We start from the raw sequence: 26,006 nt of genomic DNA on the forward strand, positions 1-26,006 counted from the left end.
TGATTTATAACAAGTCAAGATAAGTTGCCGTTTCCCAGCATGAATAATAAACTAGGCACAAAAAGTAAGGAAATTGATTCCAGATCAGGCACCTGATTGTCAGCACCCGGGGGTACCAGACGCTCAAAACAAGAGTCAATAGCAACAGCACAAAAAAGCTGTTTGGCATTGGCAGAGGAGATTTGGCAAATTTTTATAATGATATATGTAATCCCTCCAGCGTGTTCTGGGTGCGCCGCGGGGCCTCCTACCAGTGGGATGTGCCCAGGACACCTGTCACTACCCAGAGCTCGTGACCATAGGTGAGGGTTGGGACGTAAATGGACCAGTAAATTGAAAGCTTTGCTTACAAATGTACTTCACACTACTGTCCTATTTCCAGCCTCACCGCCCCCTGAATTAACTGCACTTTTTCCCCACTCACTCTCTGCTTGTACATACCAGCTCATATAGCAGCTCTTTTTCTCTGCTCCTGTGGCAGCTTGTGATAAAGGATGGATGAGGACAGACATGTTGTTGAGGTCAAGAAATATCCAGAGCTAGTCATAGCTGAGTCATAGCTCTGGAGATCGGCTCTTCAGTCTTGGACTTTTATTAAGGGTGTCCACACTTGGTTTTAAGCTAACGCAGAGGTGGAAGAAGTACAGATCTTTCAGTAAATGTAGTAATAACTTTGCATGTGTCTGTGAATGCAGCATGATGCCTCAGGTGTGTACTAGGGGTGGCACTTGACAAGTGGCACTGTGGTGGCACTGGTGAGTTTCCAGCTTTAGTCAAAGTGTCCACTCCCTTAATTATGTGTAACTTTCAGACTTAATTACATTTAAACTTGTGAGTTGTCTCAAAATTCACCCCCTTACAGTTATGATGACTGGAGAGATGAGCTGTAGAGCCCAAAGCTGCTTTTTGCACCAGGCTGTAAAGATGATTTTTGTTGTTACTGTGGAGTTGGGCAGTTTAACCATAGATTTCAATAATATAGACACTGGAACAAAGATAGCACCTATTCATTGCAATGGAGCTGCTCACATGGTGCATACACCCAAAAGGTTTTCTAAGTTCTTGGTTTACTTGCGCAGTATGCTGCCCACTGAATAAACGCAGTAGTGTTTTGTTCACTGGCCCCGCCCGCAAGTTCCTGCCCGGCTCATCGACTTACATTGTTATGATGTCACAGGTTTTTAAATTGCTTTTCTTAGCTTGAGAGATGTTTTACAAATATAAAACCACCATGGATCAAAAATTCAGCATAGAAAGATTTGTATTTGACCTTGTTTGCAGTTGGAGGTGTCCTGTCAGCAGTTTTACTGACGTTTATTTTATGATGGCAGTCTATGGGGAAAATGCCTTCTGGGCCACCGGCGATTTTTTTTTGCTGCAATACTGTGAGTGACCACTGGGAAAAATTTGCTGTAAGGCTGAGTGGCTTTCCTGGGGGCCTGATTTTAACATGGGGGTCTATGGGGATTGACTCACTCTTGTTGTCACTGCAACTTTTAGCACTTCCACATTGACCAACCATACCCACACTTCCCCTATAAATACCCACTTGCATTTGGTCGTGCATGTTCACGTTTAGGCTCGTGGTGTCCCAAAACAGAATTGAGGTAGTGGAAGTGGTTTCCAACACTTAAAACCCACCCTAGGTTCCAAGGGAGCCCCGACCTTCACTTTCAACGAAGTGGAGGATGAAATTTCCCGAAACACCTTGCAAACTACAATTTGTTACCGTACGATCGGAATGTACGCTATACAAACAACAGATGGTTGGACTAGCGTAAACTCATCAGCAACTCGGTTGAACACAGCGTCAAAATATTTAAACAAATCGACTTACCCAAACAAAATCGATCAGAACTAGATGAAGTCGTAGGCGCCTCCTGTTTTCAGCAGTTCTTCTCAGTTAATTCATCAGATGGAGAAGAATGAACATAGCACACGCCACAGGTAACAAGCGCTGGAGCCGGCATTTTCAAACCTGAATGACTACCGGTATCTTGCATCGCTACTAAGTGTGACGTATGCCTGCACGTAGTGATGGCCAAATTTTTTTAAATTTTCTGACCTCACCAGATGGCGCTCTTTGTTTAACGATAAAGGATGAAGGAATGGCAGTGAAATTTGCTGTCAAACCTTTGTTGAACAGACAGTGCCATCTAGTCACGTTGGCCACGCTGATTTGCATGAAGTGGTGTCTCATTTCTTAGGGCTAGATCTCTACCTTAATATTTCTCACTTCCCTCATCAAGGGTTATCTCGCAAACAAGGGCACTTAATACCAAGTGTAAGATTTAAGGGGTAGAAATGGGATTGGGCTACGTGTTTCAGCCTCGGAGGTTACCCCTTGGTTGTAGGCTGCTTGCAGTGTGTTTCTCTGTTTGCAGTGTTTTTTTCTAAATGCTGTGTCTGTGTTGTCTACTTGGTGAAGATGTTTTTATAGTTTGCTTGTTTTGAGTCTCTGCAGTGTGTTGAGCTCTCAGGGCCACCGTGGGACCTCCTTAGCTCTGTATGTGTTACTGTATGTTAACTAGCCCAGCTGCTGCATACCTTTCCATTACATCAAACACTTTCAAAGGTGAATCAAATTGTCTGCATGTAAGTAGACACAAAATAATTAATGGAACATGACAGTGTCAAAGTGCAGTGGTGACCCCAGCAAGGACGACAGCACAGCAGAAAACACTGTGCGGTTTGACACGTGCATGTTTCTTAACTGATAAGTTTCTGAGTATTCTGAAAATGTTGCCTCTGTTCATGAGAACATACACATATTTCCCCTCAGTTCCCTGTTTTTGAGAGATGTTAAGATAAGTGGCTGCATATAACAACTGGTCATCCTCTCAATCAGCACCTCCTCACAGGGTCCGCTGAATCTACAGACACTGCGAAGAGAAGACAAGAAGAAGAGAAGAAAGTGCTGCAGCAGGTTTGCACCAAACTTTATCATCTTCTGACTTTTATTCACAGGACTGACAGTCAGTACGGCTGTTCCCTAAACAAGTCTCAGTAACACGTCTGTCTCTCATAGTCACCGTCACCATGAAGATGCTGATTGTGTCTGCACTTGTTTGTGCCATGATGGTTCTGACCAGAGCGGCTGGTGAGTATAATACATACGGTACACATGTTAATAAACACAAACAGTCCAAGTCAATAACTGCAGTGTCAAACTTTCCAGCTCCTCCAGAGGAAACATCTCAAAGTGGCCAAAAAGGTGAGTGGCGTTAAGATTTTCACCTCAACAGAATGTGATTGTTATGATGTGCTTTGTGTCAGATGATAATGTAACTTTAATTTATTATTACTGCTAATATTATATAATCATAGTTCTATATTGTATTATTTAGTGTTAGGCTGTTTTTTTATGCAGTGTGTTATATTAGCCTATATTGTGTTTTACACTATGAAATATTCTGTATATTATGTTGTGTGGGCGGCACGGTGGTGTGGTGGTTAGCACTGTCGCCTCACAGCAAGAGGGTTGCCGGTTCGATCCCGGGTGTGGGAGCCCTTCTGTGTGGAGTTTGCATGTTCTCCCTGTGTCAGCGTGGGTTTTCTCCAGGCGCTCCAGCTTCCTCCCACAGTCCAAAGACATGCAGGTTAACTAATAACTCTAAATTGTCCGTAGGTGTGAATGTGAGCGTGAATGGTTGTCTGTCTCTATGTGTCAGCCCTGCGATAGTCTGGTGACCTGTCCAGGGTGAACCCTGCCTCTCAACCAATGTCAGCTGGGATGTCCTGCGAACATTTTACACATGCTGTTATTTTATTTTGTTACGTAATATTGTGTTATGTTAAGTCACGTTTATTATATTTATGTTGTGTCATGTAATATTATGTGATGTTGTGGCTTCTTCGTGCCATCAAAATGAATCTATTTAATATAGTATGGAGACTTTCCCTGGAGACCCCACATTAACCAAACTCTAATGGTTCTCCACAGAGAGTCACCTGGTCAAGAGGTGGATCGTGGTAAGAAGAGTCTGTCCCTGGGGCTGGTCTTTCTTAGGTGGTCGCTGTTACCGCTACGTTCCAACACTTATGACCTGGGCTAGAGCTGAGGTAATGTTGGTGCCTTTGACTCAGGAGGCTTCTACAACAAGCTCATTTTGTTTGCATACACATGTACATTTGGTGACCTGGGGTCTTAATTCTTACTTTCCTTGACAACTCCTCTCTGTCCGTCTGTCTCTCTGTTTGTCTCCACTGCAGAGATACTGTCAGGCCCTGGGTGGAAACCTTGCGTCTGCTCACAACTACCGGCAGTACTATTGGATTCAGAGGATGATTCTCAGTGCCACTCATTCGTATAGACAGGCATGGATTGGAGGCTCTGATGCACAACAGGTATTTTATTCATTATTGCATTTATTTAATGATGAATTATACTATTTATTTATTTATTCATTATATACTATATGATACTAGACTCATGCTATATTGCATTTCATGTCATATTGCTGTGGTATACTACATATTGTTATACCACATTTCACCTTATGTTGTATTTTAAATTCCATAATATATTGTACTACATTATGTATCTATTATATTTCAGTTTTAATGTGAGCAAACACTATCATTACTATCATTTATCATTATGGGCAAGCTGTTATAAAAGATGGTATCACATTACTCTTACATGAACTATACTTTTGTGACTTTGCAGTGACTAATCACACCACTATGTCACTTCACTTGAGACAGTATGTACAGGGTACTGTGGGCACAGGGTGTAGAGAATCTTTTTTTAATGTTCTTTTAAAAAACAACTTTTTTCCACATTTTCCTCCTTTAATTTTATGTAATATCTTGTTTTACTCTTTCTTCCAGGAGCATTACTGGCTCTGGAGTGATGGCACATCTTTCAACTACCGGAGATGGTGTCGTGGAGAGCCTAATAACCATGGTGGCAGGCAGCATTGTATACAGATGAATTACTCAGGTAAAACAACATAGTGCTAACTGTAGCAGTGATGCTAATGATAAAATAGGAAGGAATACAGTGAGTTAACTCAGAAATATATCGTGCTGACATCTTCTGGTCAGTTGGTTGATGTGCTCTTGTCCCTCCAGTCACTGGTGTTACTGTCATAAGACTGTGTGTTGACCAAAGCATTTTTAAGGCTCTGTGCCAGCAATAGCCACATCATTAAGAGCCGACCACTTTGAGTGACAGACTGTCTGATGATAGTGTCCTCGGCCTCTCAGTCAGATCCACCTACCCCTCACTCACACAGCGCCAGCCTCTTGCCCAACTATGTTCACCTCTGGCTCCAAGAAACCAAGATGGTGACGGCTGATGTGTCAAACATGAGGCTTCAAAACCACAAACAAATGGGTGACGTCACTGTAGCTACGTCCATTCCTTCAACAGTCCATGGTAAAAAGTGACGAGGGCAGTGTTTTACCCAAAGTTAAACATTTTTCAAATCTGTGTGACCAGAGAGAAAACAGCAACATGCATGGCTTAGTGAAGAAAAGTGAAGACGCTCAGGGCCTCATAATGACACTGAGGTTTGTAGCAGAGTGTGAACACACAGCACTCCTGAGTCTCATTACAGCGCTGGCCTCAGAAACAACAAGCATGAATTCACGATAGCTGCGACCTCCACACCGAATTTCAGCCTGCTAGGACAAAAACTGTGACCACCAAACAGTGGAGAATTATTGGAGAAGATTAGGGATGCACCGATCCGATATTAGGATCGGTTATCAGCTGCGATATCAACATTATAGCTGGACTGGGTATCTGTAAAAGCAGCCGATCCATAAGACTGATCTTTCCCCTTTAAATCTTTGTGTCACGGGCTACGTCATACAGTACGTGTGCCGCATGCCGCAAAGTTGTGTGCCACATATCGCGAGAATTGCGTGCCGCATGCCATGAGAGTTGATTAGAGAGTGGCAAACACAAGCAACATGAAGTGACCGAAAGGGTCTGCTATTTGGAGGTATTTTACCCTTAGCATGCTAGCTAGCTCAACGGCAGTTTGTAAAGTCTTGTGTTCATGTGTAAACCCCCCTCTGGCAGTGCAATAGACCTACTGAATCATACAGAAGAGGGGAGCTGCACATCAGAGGACTGTGCTGCCCTCTGCTGGCTTAAAGAAGAAACACAAAGATGGACAGTGGGATAGACGAGTTTTTAGAGAAAAGAAATAACACCATCGTCTTATTTTGTTATAACTGTTAAATTCTCTTTTTATAGAAAAAATCAAACAGAATCTATCTTTAATAGATAAACCTCAGAAATAAATGACTAAACCAACTGGCACACACAGGAAGGGAGATTTCCTCTCCTTCTCTGCCTTCTAGTGTACTACTATTTGTTTTAATATTTAGTTACTGTGTGTATGATTACTGTTTCTATGTTTGCCCAATTCAGTTTCAGCTGCAACATCTGTATGTCTGATGCATAAGTTATTGCCGCTGTTGCACAGTTGTTTACTTTTGTAACAAATAAATGGTTCATTGCATTAAGTTGTTTAATCTCATTATATTTTGTCTCAGGAAAGAAAGGTGTAGTCACACCCGATGCCTTTAGTATGTTCGTCTTGTTAGGTTTGTAGCTTCTTAAATCAACAATTATATCAGATCGGTATCGGGTATCAACAGATACGTAAAGCATTGGTATCGGTATTGGAACTGAAAAAGTCAGATCTGTGCATCCCTACTTTGGATGACACACAACACTGCCAGGTAGATTTAGTTCATCGAGAGATAACATGAAGATTTTTTTCCCATCAACAAATGACCTTGTTGAAGAATAAGTAGAATTTAGTTGACCAAGATTTTCTTTGATTGACTTCAGCCCAAAATTATACTGATCTTTTTTTAAAACACTTTCCAATTAATAAAGTTCAGTTTTTATTGTGAAAATTATTCATGATGGATTTCAGACAAACAGCTCAGACATAAATGTCTTGAGCAAAGAACGTCTTTCTGAGTCAGATATTCTTTGGTTTTATCAGATCAGTTGGTGGTTAGCAGTTCACAGTATTACACCATTTATGTTTTGACAATGATTTGTATCTTATCAGTGACCATAGTGCTGTGTCACCTAAACGTATCAGTTAGGAGTCACTGATCACATCAACAGTCTGAGGTCTTTGTTTGTGTCACATTCACTGACTCAACCAACTCTTTATTTTTTTTGCTTGCAGCTGGGAGGTGCTGGGATGACCTCCAATGCTTCTCCCTGTTACCGTCTGTCTGTGCCAGGAAAAGAAGATGATTCCAGGTCTGACACAGAGACATGAAGAACCCATTAAAAGCACAAACACTTGTGTTGTGCGCATGCTTTCATATACATCTTTCTTTACACCCTCAGTCTCACATGTGAGCTGAGTTTGTCTTTGCTATCGCTGTAACGCTACTGAAGGAATGAAGCGACAAGTGACATAAACAGGAGCTGGACTGTCTCTGAGGCCTTGTGCCTTTAATGAGAGCAGACTGAATGTGTTATGAAAAGAATGCTTTTAGCACAAATCTACATATATTCTGCAAAGTAAACTCTTCTTTCTTGTCTTATGCAAAATTAAAGGCTCAAGCATCCAAACAAACTGGTCTGTCATAAATCTATCTATTACTGCAGCATGGCTGTACACACTGCACCTTATACACCTCAGAGTGCAGCAGTAAATAACACAAAATGACATGTGGGGTGTTGCACTCACCTTTGTAGCCTCCTTTTGTCCGTCACCAACAGAAAAAAGGAAACAGCACTAATGCTACATCATCCTAAACGTTCAAAGAGCTTCCTGTTTGCAACAATGTGTCACCATTTAGTTGAACTCACTGGTGCCACCAACTGGTGCTGATTCCTGCAGAGGTCAATACCTAACTAATACCTCTTTTCCACCAAAATTAGAGTGTGTACATGTTTTGGTTTTTTTTTTAACACTGGAAAACCCAGCAAAAACAGGCGTAAGTGAACAGTAGAAAGCAGCATGGAGACCTGAGACAACTTTACAATGATTACTTTTTATTAGAAATCTCTTATTTATTCAGTCTGTCTTTCAAACTCGGTGCTGTTGGGAACATATTTTTAGGTCTCACACGGAGGCACCAATTATGTTTGGGTTAAATTGGCTATCGGAGATAATTAATAATTATTAATAATAATTAATAGTTATATTAAATAATGTGACTTAATTAACATTAAATCACCTTGTGGGGCACCATTCCTGTAAAGGGAAAAATGATAGCCAGTTAAAGATATCAGTCTCATAAAATACACTAAACTATCACTTTGGAGTTTGATTAATAATTAAATTAATGACAGTAATCAAAATTAACAGTAACGCCTGAAGGATGTCGGAGTCCTTGACGCAGCAGAGGTTGACTATTCATTCACTCTTGTGCAACATTAAACAGACAGCAGGTATGATTCCAAAGAATTATATTTATTCACAAAGTAGCAAAGCAAAACACACAAATTCTAACTAACTATATACAAGCTTGGTGTGTGTGTGTGTGTGTGTGTGTGTGTGTGTGTGTGTGAGAAAGAGAGAGAGAAAGAGAGAGAGAAAGACAGGGTCAGAATCGCTTTGGTGGTGTGCTGCTTTGTTAGCTGGCAGAGAAAGGTTGGAAAGAGCTGTGGTTCCAGGTGCAGTCTGTGTTGTGTCCTTTGTTCCACAGGTGAGCCAGTCGCTCGTGGTCTTTACAGAGTTAGATGCTGGGTGCTAACTCACTTGGTTCTCTTTGTTGCTCGAAAGCTAGTTGCAAACCTTGTGCTTGCAAGTCTAACTTCTCTGGTTCAGGTTTGCCTCAGCCTTGAGCATGGGCAAGTTGTAGTCCAGAAAAAAGAGTGTCTGTGAGCAATTGCCCCACATTTGATGGATCAGGGCAAGGAGCAAGGGTCTGAGCATCTGGGCTGTTCCAGGCCCAGCCGGAGATGGGTGTCAAATAGCTGTCTTTGTTTGGAGAACAAAGAGCATGCAGAGAAGGAAGCCTTTTAAATGTCCAGTTTAGATTTTCCCAAATGACAAATCATCTGTGGTCCTATGAATCCCAACAGTGCAGACTCGTGTGAATTGATGTTTGAGTGCTGCTTGGGCAGAGACACATAATGTTTTGTGCTGGTGTGTTGTTGCATCTTGCCGGTTCAGGGACTAAAACGAACGTGTTTACCTGGGTGTTTCCATCAATGCCGATCGAAGCTGGAGCTGATAAATACCCTTTACTACTGCAGAGACATTTGACTGAGGTGTAAATGCTGATTGTAACTGTAGAGACAGTCTGCACTCAAACACTGTGCTTGTTTTAATATGTAAAAACGTTATACAAGGAGCAGCTTAACTGTTGCTACTCTTGTGGGAGAAACATTTTGTCATATCCAAGAAATGTTAAGTTAATTTAATCAGTTTTGTCTCGTGTCTATGTTGTCTCGTGATTTCCTGTTTTATTTTGAAAACTATCTCTCCTCTAATTTCAGGCAACTTGCTCCTTCCCCTGTGTGTTTTCCTGCTGGTCTGATTGTCTGCCTCACGCCTGATTGTTTCCACCTGTGTCCGTACCTTGTGAGTGTCTGTGTCTCCCTTTGTCCTGTGCCAGTTCGTCTTGTCCTTTGTGTCAGAGAACCAGCGTCGTGTCCATGACATTTGCCATTGCCATTGTCGGGTCTTGTTGTTTTGATACTTTGTTCAAGTTTGATTTCTGTTTGTTATTTCCTAGTCGTAGTACAACCTCAGTAGAGTGATTTTCTGTTTGTTTTCTTTTAGTCTAGCTTTAGTCAGTGAGTTTTAGTTTCTTAAGATATAGAGTTTACTTTCTAGATCATTTTTGTTCTTAGATTAAGTGTAGGTTTTTCCTCTGTCAAGAGTGATTTTCATTTTGTGTTTTTATTTAATAAAACTTTGATTTTGAACTTTGAGTCCTGAGTCATGCATTTGGGTTCAGGTCCTTTGTTCGGTCGTGACAAACACAGTTTTGGGGTTCGCTTTTAGGTAATCTTAAAACCGGGCTTATTGTTTAAATAAATGCATCCAAAACAACCAAAAAGCAAACAGAACAACGGCCAAGCATCAGCAGGAAGAAAACACTGAATTTATCAGGAGAGGCCGTTAAAGTCTGTATGACTGTAAAAAAAAAAACAAAAAACAGTGTTACAGACAGGAGAACTCATCCCTGATTTAATGTTCACAAACTTCCTGCAGTTATTGTGTTCGGTATTTTGGTTAATTGCACACTTGTTCTGTTGTTATTAAACATTGAATATAATAAGAAATATCCATAAATATGTCACTTAGTCAGGGGTGGTTCAGTTTACTCAATGATAGAAAAGAAGTCCCTGATGGAAAATGAATGATCAAGTGAAACTATGCTTTGCATAAATTCACTTGTTTGCTCAAAACCTGATTTACATTTCTTTTTAGCAATATTTCAAAAGTGTGTTTAAAGTCGACAGCTGAATGGAAACATGACAGCTGTGAGCAGTTTCCATTAGGACTGCTTTCTACGGGGAAAAAAAAGTATTTTAAAAGGATACCAGCATGTCTGTGTATCATCTGGATTAACAGAGATGGAAGTGCTGCTGTTTGTCGTTCTGAGTCCCAAACATAACACTGTTTGTCATGGGGTGGCAGCAGAAATTTCAGCGATCGCAAACCTGACGCTTGACGCAACTGAAGGAATGTGAGAAGTTGTTTTTGTGTAATTCTGGTGAACTGACCCTTTGGTCCCTCCCGTGGAGCTGATCAGGGCGTCGAGGTGCAGATGTGCAGAACTGTGTCGGTGTGCAGGGTGTAGCTGATAAAGGGTGCTGATGATTTTTACTCTGTGCAAACAAAAGTTAAAATATTAAACAAGGATGTTGTCTCAGTGGGTTTTATCTCCTCTTTGACAATGTTGTCAAAGCTTCAGTGCAAAGCCAGGGAACAGATCCAAAACAATCAAACAAGTGAACCACGTCTTCAGGAGATTACCATCATCATACCACAAAGTGTAGTGTCAGGGCCATATCCAAGGCTTATTAGTGGTTTAGTGGAACAGATGTAAAACAACACACAGGAAACAATGACAGTATCATCATTAGTCAAATTACATTCAAACATAGAGCAAATTTTAACTGAATGTCCAAAAAACAGCAACAGAAAATACAAATTAATGTCTGTTTCCATCCATTAGTGTTGTGTGAATATAAGAAGTTGGTTAGTTTGACTCACAGGATGTAGACTGTGATTATCAGCCTGCCATTAGCTGCCTATGTCAGACAGAATTTACCTTCCTTTCCATTTGCGTGTTACGGTTTTTAAAATCCCCATCACTATGTGAAACAATAATAATCCGAGCTAACAACCTACACACCAGTGACGGCCAAATGAAAGAGCTACAGGCTACAATAAGGCTAAAAACAGAGTTCAAATGACGTTTTTCCAAATGACTTTTTATGTCGGGGCTTCAGGATCAGGATCACTTGGATCACTACGGACGAGCAGTATGGAGATATTTTGTGGTTTCAATTATATGTTTTTTGGACGTTTGAATCTGGGGCGCCGTCAGCCTCCATTAGGTGGAGTTGTGTTGCTACCTCCTCTCCCCTTGGATCTCCACAAGTGTTGTGAGGACTCTAAAACTTCACCTGAGCCTCCCTCGGCATATGGGTGAGTAGATAATGGCTGAATTTACATTTTTGGGTGCACTATCCCTTTAAAGACATGGAAACAAGCCAGAGCTGAGGTATAAGATGATTTGGATTTGTTGCAGAATGCCTCTAAATTAAGTTTATTCTTTTTGTTTGCACTTTTACACTTGGTAACTTGGCATTTTCTAGTAGCTTTGGTGTTTTATTATTACTCATGTTATCTTTCTGGGCAGCTATGTTTTACCTTTTTTCTCTCCTCTGTAGTTAAACTGCCAGTCCATGGGTGCGAACCTTGCGTCTGTACATCTAGCTGAGGAGTATCATGCGATTAAAAAGATGATAGAAGATAAAACTCATGGGCATTCACAGACATGGCTTGGAGGCTCTGATGCTGAAGAGGTATGTCATGTATCATTCCAAAAAATGACTGAGTTTGAATGTTCGTTCTCTAAATCGAGATCCCAGAAATATGACATCATGTGGTATATATGTCGAAATTAAACAAGAGTTTAAACTGGAGAAGTATTTGTGGCATGAAAAGCAAAAGTGCAGACAGGCTATTTATAATTTTAGAGTAAATATCAGCAGAATTCCTAAAGTCAGTGGAAGATATAAAGGGCTGGATAGAAACCTCTGTGATGATGATGGTGTGGGAGATGAGTATCATATTCAGTTTGAATGTCAGAATGTAAGCTTAGGGTGTTTTCACATATAGGACTTTTTAAACAAACCAAACTCAGTCCTCTTAAAGTGCACCAAAAAGTGGACAGGGAGAAAAGGGACTCAGTTCTTTTTGTGTTCACATTGTCAGTTCATTTGAAAGAGGACTCAGTTCTCTTTCTGGTCAGCTTCAGCTCTCATGGTTCCTCAGTCCTCTTTCTATTCACACTATAGCCTGTATACAGTATATAGTTACATACTTTTGTTTTCACTGCAGTGCTGTTACGTATGACACCCCTCGCTTTCAGATGAACTTAAAATTGAAGGAAACCCGTCATGTTTCTGTGCACTGTAGACTGTTGCCGTTTGATGTATTCTACATCCCACATCTGGAGACGTGCAGTATCTTCTGTGGACCAAACCACTCCTTGTCCTGCATTCTTGCAAGCGTTACAGGTCGACGTGGTTTTGTCTTTTTTTCCAGGCGTCCCAGTGCAACAGCTTGTGATCTAGATGGCTAACTACAATGGCAAAGAGCAAAGAGAACCTGGAGCCCTTTGTGCTCACAAGGCACAGGTTAAGTGAACCACACCGCAAACTTGAAGCGAACCAAACCCAGACCACCTCGGGTGATTTCACACTTGGTTTTTTTTCGGACTCAGAGTGGTGACTCTGCATTTTTTGCGCATATAGGGAACTCAGACCTCTCTGAAGCAAACTGAACTGCGGACTTGAAGTGAACCAAACTCAGACCACCTCCCGAGGTGGTCATAAGAGAGAAAGATGTGGTCATTGAAAGCAGTGAACAGTGAACCGCAGTTTTGTCCAGTGTCATCTGTTGTCTCAACTGTATGAAGATATTTGAAATAAATGAAGTCAGTAGTGAGAAATGCATTTTTGCCAAATGGTGAAAAGAATTTAATTTAGGTTACGTGGTTTCTTTTAAAATTCATCATATTCTAATTTATTCTGTTTTCCAGGAGGGTGTTTGGCTCTGGAATGATGGTACACGTTTCAGCTTTTCATACTGGTGCAGGGGGGAGCCGAACAATGATGGGTGGCAGCACTGTATACAGATGAGTTATGGAGGTAACTCATTCAGATCATAAAGTACTCGTGGTGTGGATGATAACAGATATATACATGTCAAAAATGAGATGAATATAAAAAATGCATCCATCAATTCTTGTGAGTTTTCTTGAATCATTAAAGGACAGAGAGAGCACATACCTCTGCAAAGGCTGAACATCCCTCTCCATTTGTTATTCTATTAGATAATACAAAATGTTGAGGAAGTTGTAGTCTGCTTCAAAATATATACAGTGCTAAACAATCACACTCATGTCCTGTGTTTCTAACACATGCAGATAACAAATGCTGGGATGATACAAAGTGTCACTATCACCTATCTTCTGTCTGCGCCAAGAAAATCTAATGATTCCTGGTCTGACACACGAGGCATGAAGTCCCTGTAAACAGCACAAACTGGAGGAAGAGTGTTTGAGTGTGTTTGCAGACTCATCTGTCTTTATGCCATCAGTCTCATGTAACCTGAAGGCTCTGTATCACATTTCTTATTTGTCTTTGCTATCGCTGTAACGCTACTGAAGGAATGAAGCGACAAGTGACATAAGCAGGAGCTGGACTGTCTCTGAGGCCTTGTGCCTTTAATGAGAGCAGACTGAATGTGTTATGAAAAGAATGCTTTTAGCACAAATCTACATATATTCTGCAAAGTAAACTCTTCTTTCTTGTCTTATGCAAAATTAAAGGCTCAAGCATCAAAACAAACTGGTCTGTGTTTTTAGTCTCCTGTTTAAATCAAAGATGTCTGGATCCTCCGGGCTGATCCAAACATTGTTTCATGGTTTTCTGTCAGCTAAACAAATGAACCTTACTGAAATCTGCAGTTTTGCTTCTGTTGCATCACGGCTCTCCTTCACAACAGCATACACTGCAGCAGTTCGCTGCATATGCAAGAAAAAATTAGTGTGTGAGTGTGAAAAGTGGTTTGGTTGTGCCGAGTTTCAACCTATTTCCACAGCGCTGTACGTGTCAGCGCTAGGGAAAGGTCTGGAATCACAAATTATCATTCTGCTTCTGGGAAACAAATGATCCGGCTTGTTTCCATTTCTTTAAACCGATTACAATTGTCTTGGGTGGCACACAGCCGAGGATGCAGTGATGGTGCCCACTAGATGGCGCTCTTGGTTTCAAGAAAAAGGTTAAAGGAATGGCAATTTAGTGTGAATTCAACCCTTTGTTGAAGAGGGCGCCATCTATTGGACTCAGAAAATACAGACAATGCTTCACGAGGCTTCATTTGACCATCACTAGCAAGTAGGTTGTTAGCTCGGAGGTTGATTCTGAACACACAAATAGAAATTGAGGTGAATTGTGTCTGAAATAGGCAGCTAATGGCAGGCTGATAACCACAGTCTACATCCTGTGAGTCAAACTAACCAACTTCTTATATTCACACAACACTAATGGATGGAAACAGACATTAATTTGTATTTTCTTTTGCTGTTTTTTTTTTTTTGACATTCAGTTAAAATTTGCTCTATGTTTGAATGTAACTTGACTAATGATGATACTGTCATTGTTTCCTGTGTGTTGTTTTACAACTGTTCCACTAAACCACTAATAAGCCTTGGACAGGGCCCTGACACTACACTTAGTGGTATGATGGTGGTAATCTCGTGACACGTGGCTCACTTGTTTGATTGTTTTGGATCTGTTCCCTGGCTTTGCACTGAAGCTTTGAGAGAATTTCCAGAGAAGAGAGGAGACTTATTAAGACAACATCCTTAGTAAATATTTGCACAGAGTGAATAACATAAAAACCCTTTACCAGCCACACCCTGCACATCGACACAGTTACACACATCTGCACCTGGAAACCATGTCAGCATTCCAGGAATAAAAAAACAATGTTGATCGAAAACTCTAAACTTTCCTACTGTTAAAAAATATATAGATGATACAACATGATGAAAGTTTATATGAACGGATTTTGTCACTCGTAACTTTACTCTATGGCCTAATACTATTTAGTGAATATAACCATGATCCAAGTTGTGGAACTACAGTGCACGTGATGGTTTGGTGCATGTAAACAGGAAGTCTTCTGTTGCATGGAGTGGTGATGAGATAGCTGTGGGATACAAACTGGGTTTAGACTATATTTGTTTAAAGTTTGGCAACTTGGCAACATTACGTATGTTGAATTAACTATGACTACTTTGATACTAAAAAAACGTAAAACATGATTATTCTCAGGAAAAATATGGATTCTGATGCACATTGCAGCACTCAGGCAGTCAGGGATTTATTGCCTTCAACTATGTGCTGTTGCTTCAACTGTTGATGGTGTTGATGAGCAGCCAAATCAGCAACCAAACTGCACTGATTAACTGAATGTAGTTTCTGGAAAGAAAGACATCCTTTGCTCAAGACAGTTATGTCTGAGCTGTTGTCAGAAATTCTTTATAAATAATTTTACACTAAAAATTATATTTATTACTTGGAAAGTGTAAAAGAATCATCAGTATATTTGTGGGCTGCAGTCAATTAAAGAAAATTCTGGACAAATGAAATTCTGCTTTTTTTTTCAACCAGCTGATTGGTCGATGAGAAAAAAAAATCTTCATGTTATCTCTGGATGAACTACTTGGCAGAGTTGTGTGTCATCCAAAGCATTTTTTTTTTCCTGAGGCCAGTGCTGCAATGAGACTCGGGAGTGCGGTGTATTTACACTCCACTACAGACAGCAGCAGCATGATGAGGCCCTGAGCAACTTCATCATTCCTGACTCAGTGATGCATGTCTCAGTTTTGTTTCTGGTTGCAGAGAGTTGAAAAATGTTGAACTTTGTGTAAACGCTGCACTCTTCACTGTCACTTTTTACCATTAACTGTAAGGATAATTAATGACCACGTTTAGCCGAGAAGCCGGTTCTGTTGAGGAGCAAGGGGTGGAGCTGACTGATGAGCCGAGGGCACTATCAGCAGACCCAAATTTGAGGTAATTACCTCAAGGTGTTCTTGAGATATTGTGTTCACGAGAGTAAAATGAACAAGGTCACAGAGACCTTTAGCCTTTAACGACCAAAATCAATCAGTTCACCCTCAAGTCCAAGTGTACGTTTGTTCCAAATTTGAAGAAATTCCCTTGAGGCGTTCTTGAGATATTGTGTTCACAAGAATGGACAGACGAACTTACATATGGACAAAGGGACAACCCGAAAACATTATGCCTCTGTCCAGGGCTACTGCCAGTGCAGAGGCATAAAAAGAGGTAAAGAGAGAGATAAAGGGAAGCAAACCTGCTGGTGGATTATCTTCTCTTCTTCCTTCTCAGTGTCAGCCTGAGCGTAGATGTTCAAAACCCAAAGACCAGCTCTATCCATCAATCATAAAATATGTTTAAAGTACATTGTTATGGAGGGACGGGTACTTCCTGGATATTACTTTGGCTGGCTGAGTAACCCTCTAGATATCACTTAGAGAATATGCTGGAGACTTAAAGCACCTATGTTGAGAGGAAAAGGTTCATGTCTCTTTACCGATGATGGAATGAGTACTGTTACCAGTGGTCAACGGGGCAGATATTCACGCATGGCATCACTCTTGAACAGCCACCGTACACGAAGGAGAGAAGGGAAAAAATAAGAAAACCGAAAACAGTTTCCACACCGTTAGTAGGCAGGGTTTCCTGGTCTGATCTACAGGGGCTGTGGTGTATTCTGCCAAGCAACAGTGACAGCCTCCTTTTCATCCTCTTGACTTTTGCACATACATCAATAGGGATGAGTACCAAACTCCGGTATTGAACGAGCCTCAGGGCTACAGTCTTCAACACTGCAGTATTGATAAGCTCCGACCTTAACGGTTCTGCTATCGGTACTGGAGCAGTCGCGGTTGGTTTTTTTTTTTTTTTTTTTACAAGATAAACCTTATCTTGCACATTTATCTCACTAACTCCGTCAATTATCCGTCATTGTATCATAATTTTCGCTATTCTCCCTGAAGATGAGAGATCAGTGTCGCTCACCCTGGCTGCCTGCTATGTGTGAGTGGAGAGCAGGGGGGCGGGGCTGTTGTTCCAGTGACACACACACACACACACACACACACACACACACGCACGACAGCGCATACACCAACTCAAGCTCGTAGCCTACCTTTAGATGGATAACGATGGCAGAGAGAGCCAAACGGTCAAAAGTGTGGCTTTACATTACAAGAGTTGATGCAGACACAGCATGTTGTCACAAGTGTGACAACTGTTTTGCGTGTAAGGGCGGCAACACTAGTAATTTGTCAAAACACCTTGCAAAAGTGAATCACATTCAGACAGAAAGATGTACAGTGTTTGACTGCCCTAGCACAGCTAGTTCATCTACGTCCAGTCCAGGATTGTAACATTATGCTAGCAGCCAACACGTGGAGTTAATAACCATTAGCTATTTTGCAACCCTATTTACTCCATGACTGCATTAACGTTCAGTGACGTTGATAACGTGCTATTTGATTGGTGTGAAGCCATAGGATGGCTGGCTTCCCTTGGCATAGTCCTGACTAATCACAGTTTGACATTGGCATGACGATAACCTCATCTGATTGGTTAATATTTCTTTTTTTTTTCACCAAGGGATACCAACTTGGCCTGGCTTCCCCGCAGACAAGACAGTCTACCGGAGTGCAATATAAAGTGCAATACTGTGTTTCACCACACATTCATTTAGAGGGGCGCTGTTTCACTCATTGCAAAATACTCAGAGAAGAGATGACAGCAACAGCACAGAAGAATTACCGAAACTGTTAAACAAAGTGTTTTTATTAAAATGACAATTACAGTCTGAAAAAACAGAGGAAGCTTGGCTTCCCTTGGCCTCCGGGAGAAAACGCCACTGGCTTGCAGGTGGCAAACCGTCACCCTTCAAGCCTCCAAAGTAAATAGGAGACTGAGAGGTGATGCCAGCTGATGCACTGACCAGCTGTGAATCTAATAACATTTTACAGATGGTTAACCCATCATCATTTAGGGTGGAGTAAACTGATGTACTTTAAACATGTTTTATGATTGATGGATAGATAATTCACTGTATATAAGAGCTGGTCTTGGGCTTGTTCAGCATCAACACTCAGGCTGACACTGAGAAGGAGGAAGAGAAGATAATCCACCAGAAGGTTTGCTTTGCTTTATTTCTTTACCTCTTTTTATGCCTCCATGCCGGCATGTTATGTTTTTGGGTCCATCTGTCCATCTGTCTGTCCATTCTCATGAATGCAATATCTCAAAAACACCTAGAGGGAATCTCTTCAAATTTGGCACAAACGTCGACTTGAACTCAAGGATAAAGTGATTAGATTTGGTGGTCAAAGGTCAAAGTCTCTGTGACCTTACATCTGTCTCATTTTCATTAACATGATATCTTGAGAATTTCCTCAAATTTGGCACAAACGTCCACTTGGACTCAATGATGACCTCATTAGAATTTGGTGGTCAAAAGTCAAGGTCACTGTGGCCTCACAAAACATGTTTTAGTCAAGAGTTCATACGCTAATTATGACAAAATTTCACACAAACGTCTTGTGAAACTGACTGTTGTCCTCTTGTGAATGAGAAAAAAAAGAAATATAAAACTGGAATTTTGAATTGTGACGTCACAGTGAAGATGACCTTTGACCTTTTGGATTTTAAAAAGTCATTACTTTGTTATTCTATTGTGTTCAAGCATCAAAACAAACTGGTCTGTGTTTTTAGTCTCCTGTTTTAATCAGAGATGTCCTGATCCTCCGGGCTGATCCAAACATAGTTTAATGGTTTTCTGTCAGCTAAACAAACAAACAAAAATCCTTACCTTACTGAAATCTGCAGTTTTGTCCTCAGTACAAGTACATTGTTATGGAGGGACGGGTACTTCCTGGATATTACTTTGGCTGGCTGAGTAACCCTCTAGATATCACTTAGAGAATATGCTGGAGACTTAAAGGGCCAGTGTGTAATATTTGGCATGGTTTATTATCAAATCTGAATGTGAATCTGAATATTCTACCCATTAATATGTTTATATAAGTGTATAATCGCTATAAAATAAAATTTGTTTGGTTTTTGTAGCCTTATAATTATGCTTTTAGATATAGATATATATATATATATATATAGCAAGGGCCTTGCTTTAGAGAGGTCGCCATCTTGCGCCGCCATGTATGTACGGTAGCCCGAGCGGACAATCCATAATCCAAGCCAGCCAGAGAACGCGTTTTGCGTGTATAAATGAACCAACAAAGACAGCGGGAGGAAGGAAGAAGGAGGAGGAAACAGCAGAGTGTTAGCAGTTCGTCGATAGAGAGTAGTGAAAAGTTTTTTTAGTTATAAAGTTTGCGAATGGACCACACTTACCACGCAACAGGAGAGAATGAACCCGAACCATCATCTGTGAGGAAAAGAAGACGCAACTTCACTCCTTGTGATGCACTCTCTGCGGCACTTTTCCTCCTGGTGATATATCTCCCCAACGATGGCAGCAGTAGCACCGAATCCCATTCTGTGCAGCAAAATGGAAGCGGAGGATTCAGCCTCTCTTCTCGCCCACTCAGCATCTAAGTTCCTCATCTGTATGCTCCGGCTCAAACAGGTATGGCTCTGGGTCTGTGTCCGCAACAAGAAACTCTTCAAAATCGCATTCAAAGTCGTCCATTGCAGCTACTATAGTCCGGAGATATTGCTAGGCTAAATAAACAGCTGAGCTCTGTTTACAGGCTACGCTGTCAGTCAGTGTGCGGGCTGGAGATTGGTGGAGCAGAGAGGGGAGGGGAGTCCCCGCTAGGTCTGTAAACGAATATGTGTGTATGAAGTGTGTCTGTTACGCTAGAAGAGTCGGAGTTTGGGACGGAGTCTTTTACCGCCTGGAGTGTTACCGGAGTTTTTGGAGTGTTCAAATTAACTGGCCTTTTTCCCGAACGCTCCTCTGGTCTCCTGCTTGTGAGGGATTCATTACAATATCGTAACATGGTTTAGATTTCTAAATAAACATTCACCTCGTCACTAGATAGACCTACTCCTGAAAAACTCTTGTCTGCGCAAGGCTTTTTGTCCCTACGAGGCCACTGTCATTTACCCGACGGGAGGGGTGAGCGAGTGAGCCCTGCAATCTAGAATCTGACCACTGATGTCACTGTTTTCAGTGGTTTTCAACCCATTTTACACACTGGCCCTTTAAAGCACCTATGTTGAGAGGAAAAGGTTCATGTCTCTTTACCGATGATGGAATGAGTAGTGTTACCAGTGGTCAACGGGGTAGATATTCACGCATGGCAGCACTCTTGAACAGCCACCGTACACGAAAGAGAGAAGGGAAAAAATGAGAAAACTGAAAACAGGTGTCACTCCATTAGTGGGCAGGGTTTCCTGGTCTGGTCTGCAGGGGCTGTGGTGTATTCCACCAAGCAACAGTGCAGATACCCATGTGGTGTCCAGCCACGTTATGAACTGATATTGTCCAGCCGCATATCATACTGTCATGATAGGTGCCATCCGGCCACCGGGCAGAATATCATACCTCCATGAAAGGTAGCTTTTGGTTTCTGACGACGTTGATGACTTCAGATTGCAGTTCAGTGTGCTTTCAACCCTTGGTTGAAAAGGGCGCCATCTAGTGGGCTCAGAAAATAAAGAAAATGGTTCTTGAGACTTCATTTGGCCGTCACTAGTATGTAGGTTGTTAGCTTGGAGGTTGTTGTTGTTTCGTGTAGTGATGGGGATTTTGAACACGGTAACACAAATAGAATGTGAGGTGAATTGTGTCTGAAATAGGCAGCTAATGGCAGGCTTATAACCACAGTCTACATCCTGTGAGTCAAACTAACCAACTTCTTATATTCACACAACACTAATGGATGGAAACAGACATTAATTTGTATTTTCTGTTGCTGTTTTTTGGACGTTCAGTTAAAATTTGCTCTATGTTTGAATGTAAATTTGACATATGATGATACTGTCATTGTGTCCTGTGAGTTATTTTACAGCTGTTCCACTAAACCAGTAATAAGCCTTGGATATGGCCCTGACACTTTGTGGTATCATGGCGTGTCTTGATGTGGCTGACTTGTTTGAATGTTTGAAGCATTGAGAGAATTTCCAAGGAAGGAATAACAGTTATTAAGACAACATCTTTGGTAAATATTTTAACCTTTGTCTGCATAGTATAGATGAACTGGTCATCATCTTCATCCGCACATCCTCACAGGGTCCGCTGAAGTTACAGACACTCCAAAGAGAAGAGAAGAAAGTCCTGCAGCAGGTTTGCACCAAACTTTATCATCTTCTGACTTTTATTTGGGAACTGCCCATTGGTCCCACATCCCATTGTTCCGACCATATTAAACCCATTGTTCCGACGTCCGTTCCGAAATCATCAAGATGCCCTGTGGTTAAGGTCTGGTTAGGTTTAGGCACAAAAACCACTTGCTTAGGGTCAGGAAAAGATCATGGTGTGGGTTAAAATGAAAAAGAAAGTGACAAACACATAAGCCGTGAGCCTGCTCCGCCTCAAGCCTTTCCCAGCTGACCCAGAGCTGGTCGTGGCGTACCATCAAGGTAGAAATACGCCGCGGACAGTCGAACTAATGGGATGTCGAACCAATGACATGGACCCCATTTATTCACAGGACTGACAGTCAGTACGGCTGTTCCCTAAACAAGTCTCAGTAACACGTCTGTCTCTCGTAGTCACCGTCACCATGAAGATGCTGATTGTGTCTGCACTTGTTTGTGCCATGATGGTTCTGACCAGAGCGGCTGGTGAGTATAATACATACGGTCCACATGTTAATAAACACAAACAGTCCAAGTCAATAACTGCAGTGTCAAACTTTCCAGCTCCTCCAGAGGAAACTCCCCAAAATGAAACAGGTGAGTGGCTTTAAGATTTTCACTTCAACAGAATGTGATTGTTATGATGCTCTGCTGTGATGACTTCACCTGTGTTTAATGTCAATGAGCAGTTTCTCCTGATAAAAGCTTTGTGTCAGATGCTAATGTAACTTTATCTTATTTTATATCCTATTACCTTATATTGCTTTTTATTACTCATATAGGGCTGTGTTATGTATTCCAATGTTTGTATTCTGTTGCAATTTTTTTATTTTTATGTTGTATATTATATTACATATATATGAATTGATGATGTATTTTTATTTTGTCTTGTTATGTAATATTGTGTTATGTTAAGTCACGTATATTATATTTATGCTGTGTCATGTAATGTAATGTTATGTCATGTTGTAGCTTCTTCGTGCCATCAAAATGAATCTATTTAATATAGTATGGAGACTTTCCCTGGAGACCCCACATTAACCAAACTCTAATGGTTCTCCACAGAGAGTCACCTGGTCAAGAGATCGACAGCTTGTCCCTCGGGCTGGTCTTTGTTAGGTGGTCGCTGTTACCACTACGTTCCAAGACAAATGACCTGGGCTGGAGCTGAGGTAGAAAAAAGAAAAAAGAAAAGAAGCCAGCACTCACAAATGTCCTTTTGGTAAATTTAATAAACCAACTTGGGTGGCGTTACCAGAAACACAGACGTTTCAACAGAAAGTCTTCTTCAGTGTGTAACTCAGATTACGGAAGTGGCGTTTAAATACATCAGAAGCAATCAGTGCAGGTGTGTGGAAAGACAATTTACACTTCTGCCATACAATATAGTGCCAGCTCACAGGCAAAGAGAAACACAACAACAATACAACAATCTTAAACACATGTCACAGCTAAATAACAGTAGATACACCGAAAATCGATATACATATGCATAATAAATTCTGCTCATACAAACAGGCACTGTGATCAACAATAAAACATGTGTGCTTGAGGGGGCAACTAAAGTACCCAACTGTCAAATAACCAGTAATTAAAATCAATAAATTGTCCCTCAATTAACAATCAGAACAAAAGTGTACGGTACAAGGGATGAAGTACCAAAAGACACTGAGTGGTTGTCCTTCAATTAACAATCAAAATACAAATGCACAGTAAGGAAAATAAAGTGCAAAAAAGTCACTAAGTAGCTGTCCCTCAATCAGCAATCAGATCACAAATACACAGTAAGAAAAAAGTCACTGAGTCGCTGTCCCTCAATTAACAATGACAAATGCACAGTAAAGAAAATAAAGTGCAGAAAAGTCATTAAGTAACTGTCCCTTAATTAGCAAACAGATCACAAGTGCGCAGTACAAAGGATGACTTACTAAGTAGCTGTTCCTCTACTCACAATTAGGCCATAAATGCATAGTCAAGTAAACAGCTTGCATCAAACCACTCTGAGTAGCTATCCCTCGCTTAAAGGCAGGTGTCAAAATACATTAAAAATAGACAAAGTGTAAAAATACATAAAGTCACTGTCCCTTACTAAATCAGATGATGAGTGCACAGTAAGATGCATAGAGTAGTGGAGATCTGCATCTTTACCCCATAAATAACAGTAGGGAAAGAAGCAGAGCAAAAGAGAACTACAATAGAAATAGTCACCCCTCATTTAACATTAAGATCATAAGAACACAATGAAACAAAAAATTCAGAAAGTCACTGAGAGGTTCCACTAGCAGGTCATCTAAGTATGCACAGTCAGCAGCAGAAGATTCAACGGGTAAAAAGCCCAGTGAATAGTGCCGACGCCGTGTCATGAGTGATAACATAAGTCAGTCTATAGTAGTCACAGAAAACAACTTAGCAGCAACTCTTCATTCATACCTTTAGGAGATTCGGTCTGTAACCTATGGATCCAAAAAGCCTCTCTCTGTAGAAGAAACTTCTCTCTATCTCCCCCTCTTTTAAGTGGTCTGACTTCTTCTATTCCCTGAAATCTTAAAGAGCAAACCTCGTGACCTGCTGCAGTGAAATGTCTAGCTACAGAAGATTTATCGTCTTTGGTTCTGATGTTAGTTTTGTGTTCAGAGATACGAGTCTTAAGCTCTCTTTTAGTCTTACCAACATAACATAAGCCGCAAGGGCATTTTAGCAGATACACAACAAACTTAGATTTGCATGAAATTCTACCTTTAACTTTAAACTTTTTACCTGAGTGGGGATGTGTGAATGTATTACCCTTAATCATGGCGTTACACTGAATGCAGTTATTGCAAGGAAAATTGCCAACAGGTAAAAGAGACAAAAAATGTTGGGGCTGAACAAAACAATCAGCTCTAACTAGCAAATCTCTCAAATTTGCAGCACGCTTCTGAGCGAAAATAGGAGTGTTCTTAAAGATATGGCCTACATTTGGATCGCTAGCCAGAATGTGCCAGTGTCTCTTAATGCAGTTTTTAACATCATAGGACAAATCAGAAAAAGTAAGCGCACAGACCAGATCAGAGGTCTTAGAAGAGGATGGTTTAAGTGTTAATAAAGTTTTCCTATCAATCTTTTTCACTCTCTGGAGACAGTTGTCAAGAATGTTCTTATCATAACCTTTAGCCCTAAAACGGGCACATAAATCAACCACCTGCTCTTCAAAGGCAGATTCAGTACTACAAATTCTCCTGACTCTAAGTAACTGGCTATAAGGTAAGCCTTTCTTAAGGCCCAGAGGATGGTAACTGGAAAAGTCAAGAAAAGTGTTAGTGTCCATTTTTTTTCTATGAACTTTAGTCTCCAAGCGTCCCCCTTTGCTAACACACACACATCTAAGAAGGAGACAGAGTCATAACTATACTCCAAAGAAAATCTGATAGAAGGCATCCTGGAGTTAATCTGTTCCTTAAAGCATTCAAGTTGTTCTAGTGTACCAGAAAAAATAAAAAACACATCATCAATGTAGCGGTACCAACACTTCAGGAAAGGAAGAAACGGGTTGTTATGGTAAACAAAGTCATCTTCAAATTTACCCATGAACAGATTTGCATAGTTTGGAGAGCAAGAGCTGCCCATGCTTACACCTTGACACTGTAAGTAAAAAGAATCTTCAAATTTAAAATAGTTTTTACTCAAAATGAGTTCAGCCATCTTTAACAAAAAATCTGTAGGGGGAGTGAGGATTTCCCTTCGACTAAGATAATAAGCAAGAGCCTCTAAACCCTCAGTATGTGGCACATTAGTATAAAGACTAGTAACATCCATAGTACAAAGAAAGTCGCTATCTTCAATATTATTTACAGAGTCCAATTTGTTCAAGAAATCAGTGGTGTCTTTAAGAAACGAAGGAAGTTGGAAAACTAGTTTTTTAATGTGCAAATCAATATATTGAGATAAAGGTTCAGTCAAAGACTGTGTACCAGCTACAATAGGTTGTCCAGGCACAGGTTCCACACAACTTTTGTGAATCTTGGGGAGTGTATAGAAAATAGGACGTACTGGATGTCTTTGAAACAAAAAATTGTATTCATCTTGAGAAATAAGAGAGTCATTTAAAGCCATGCTCAAGAAAGAGTCCACTTCTCCCAGAAATTTCACAGTGGGGTCATAGGACAGAGGAGTATAAAATTGTCTATTGTCAAGTTGTCTCAAAATTTCATCTCTATATGCTTCTTTGCTTTGTAGGACAATCGCTCCTCCTTTATTCGCTTTACGAACAACAACAGAAGTGTCTTTGGATAACTCGATAAGAGCTTGTTTTTCTTGAGGGCTAATGTTGGAGTACAGTCTTACTTTGTCTTTTTCATGTACTTGAGATGACACCTCTTGTTCCACAAGTCGGCAAAATGTGGCCACTGAAGGGTTAAGGGCAGGTGGGACAAAAGTGCTCCTCGCTCTCAGTCTA

The 26,006-nt window shown here is 40.8% G+C and overlaps 2 protein-coding genes and 1 long non-coding RNA gene across 4 annotated transcripts in view; all 3 read left to right on the forward strand.

The window, feature by feature from the left end:
• Window positions 1-2,769: 2,769 nt before the first annotated feature.
• LOC125884009 (ladderlectin-like) overlaps window positions 2,770-26,006 on the forward strand; it is a 33,233-nt gene continuing 9,996 nt past the window's right edge. The window contains exons 1-7 of one of the 2 annotated variants that reach the window (XM_049568707.1): window positions 2,770-2,926; window positions 3,029-3,100; window positions 3,179-3,214; window positions 3,944-4,062; window positions 4,213-4,347; window positions 4,834-4,945; window positions 7,167-7,565. In XM_049568707.1, the coding sequence (XP_049424664.1) occupies window positions 3,040-3,100; window positions 3,179-3,214; window positions 3,944-4,062; window positions 4,213-4,347; window positions 4,834-4,945; window positions 7,167-7,237 (534 nt within the window). In that variant the 5' untranslated portion in view covers window positions 2,770-2,926; window positions 3,029-3,039 and the 3' untranslated portion in view covers window positions 7,238-7,565. Of the gene's footprint in view, window positions 2,927-3,028; window positions 3,101-3,178; window positions 3,215-3,943; window positions 4,063-4,212; window positions 4,348-4,833; window positions 4,946-7,166; window positions 7,566-26,006 lie in introns of those variants that run through there. The other variant, XM_049568706.1, reaches the window with a different exon arrangement.
• On the forward strand, window positions 11,850-14,038 carry LOC125884015 (uncharacterized). The gene is made up of 3 exons (XR_007448630.1): window positions 11,850-11,986; window positions 13,228-13,336; window positions 13,615-14,038. It is a non-coding gene; the product is annotated as an uncharacterized LOC125884015 (long non-coding RNA).
• LOC125884012 (ladderlectin-like) overlaps window positions 21,536-26,006 on the forward strand; it is a 95,772-nt gene continuing 91,301 nt past the window's right edge. Inside the window, exons 1-3 of the mRNA XM_049568711.1 lie at window positions 21,536-21,557; window positions 21,986-22,057; window positions 22,136-22,168. Coding sequence (XP_049424668.1) covers window positions 21,997-22,057; window positions 22,136-22,168 — 94 coding nt within the window. The 5' untranslated portion in view covers window positions 21,536-21,557; window positions 21,986-21,996. The remainder of the gene's footprint in view (window positions 21,558-21,985; window positions 22,058-22,135; window positions 22,169-26,006) is intronic.

The sequence above is a fragment of the Epinephelus fuscoguttatus genome, linkage group LG23 (assembly GCF_011397635.1).
Source record: "Epinephelus fuscoguttatus linkage group LG23, E.fuscoguttatus.final_Chr_v1".
In the NCBI taxonomy this organism is placed as follows: Eukaryota; Metazoa; Chordata; class Actinopteri; order Perciformes; family Serranidae; genus Epinephelus; species Epinephelus fuscoguttatus.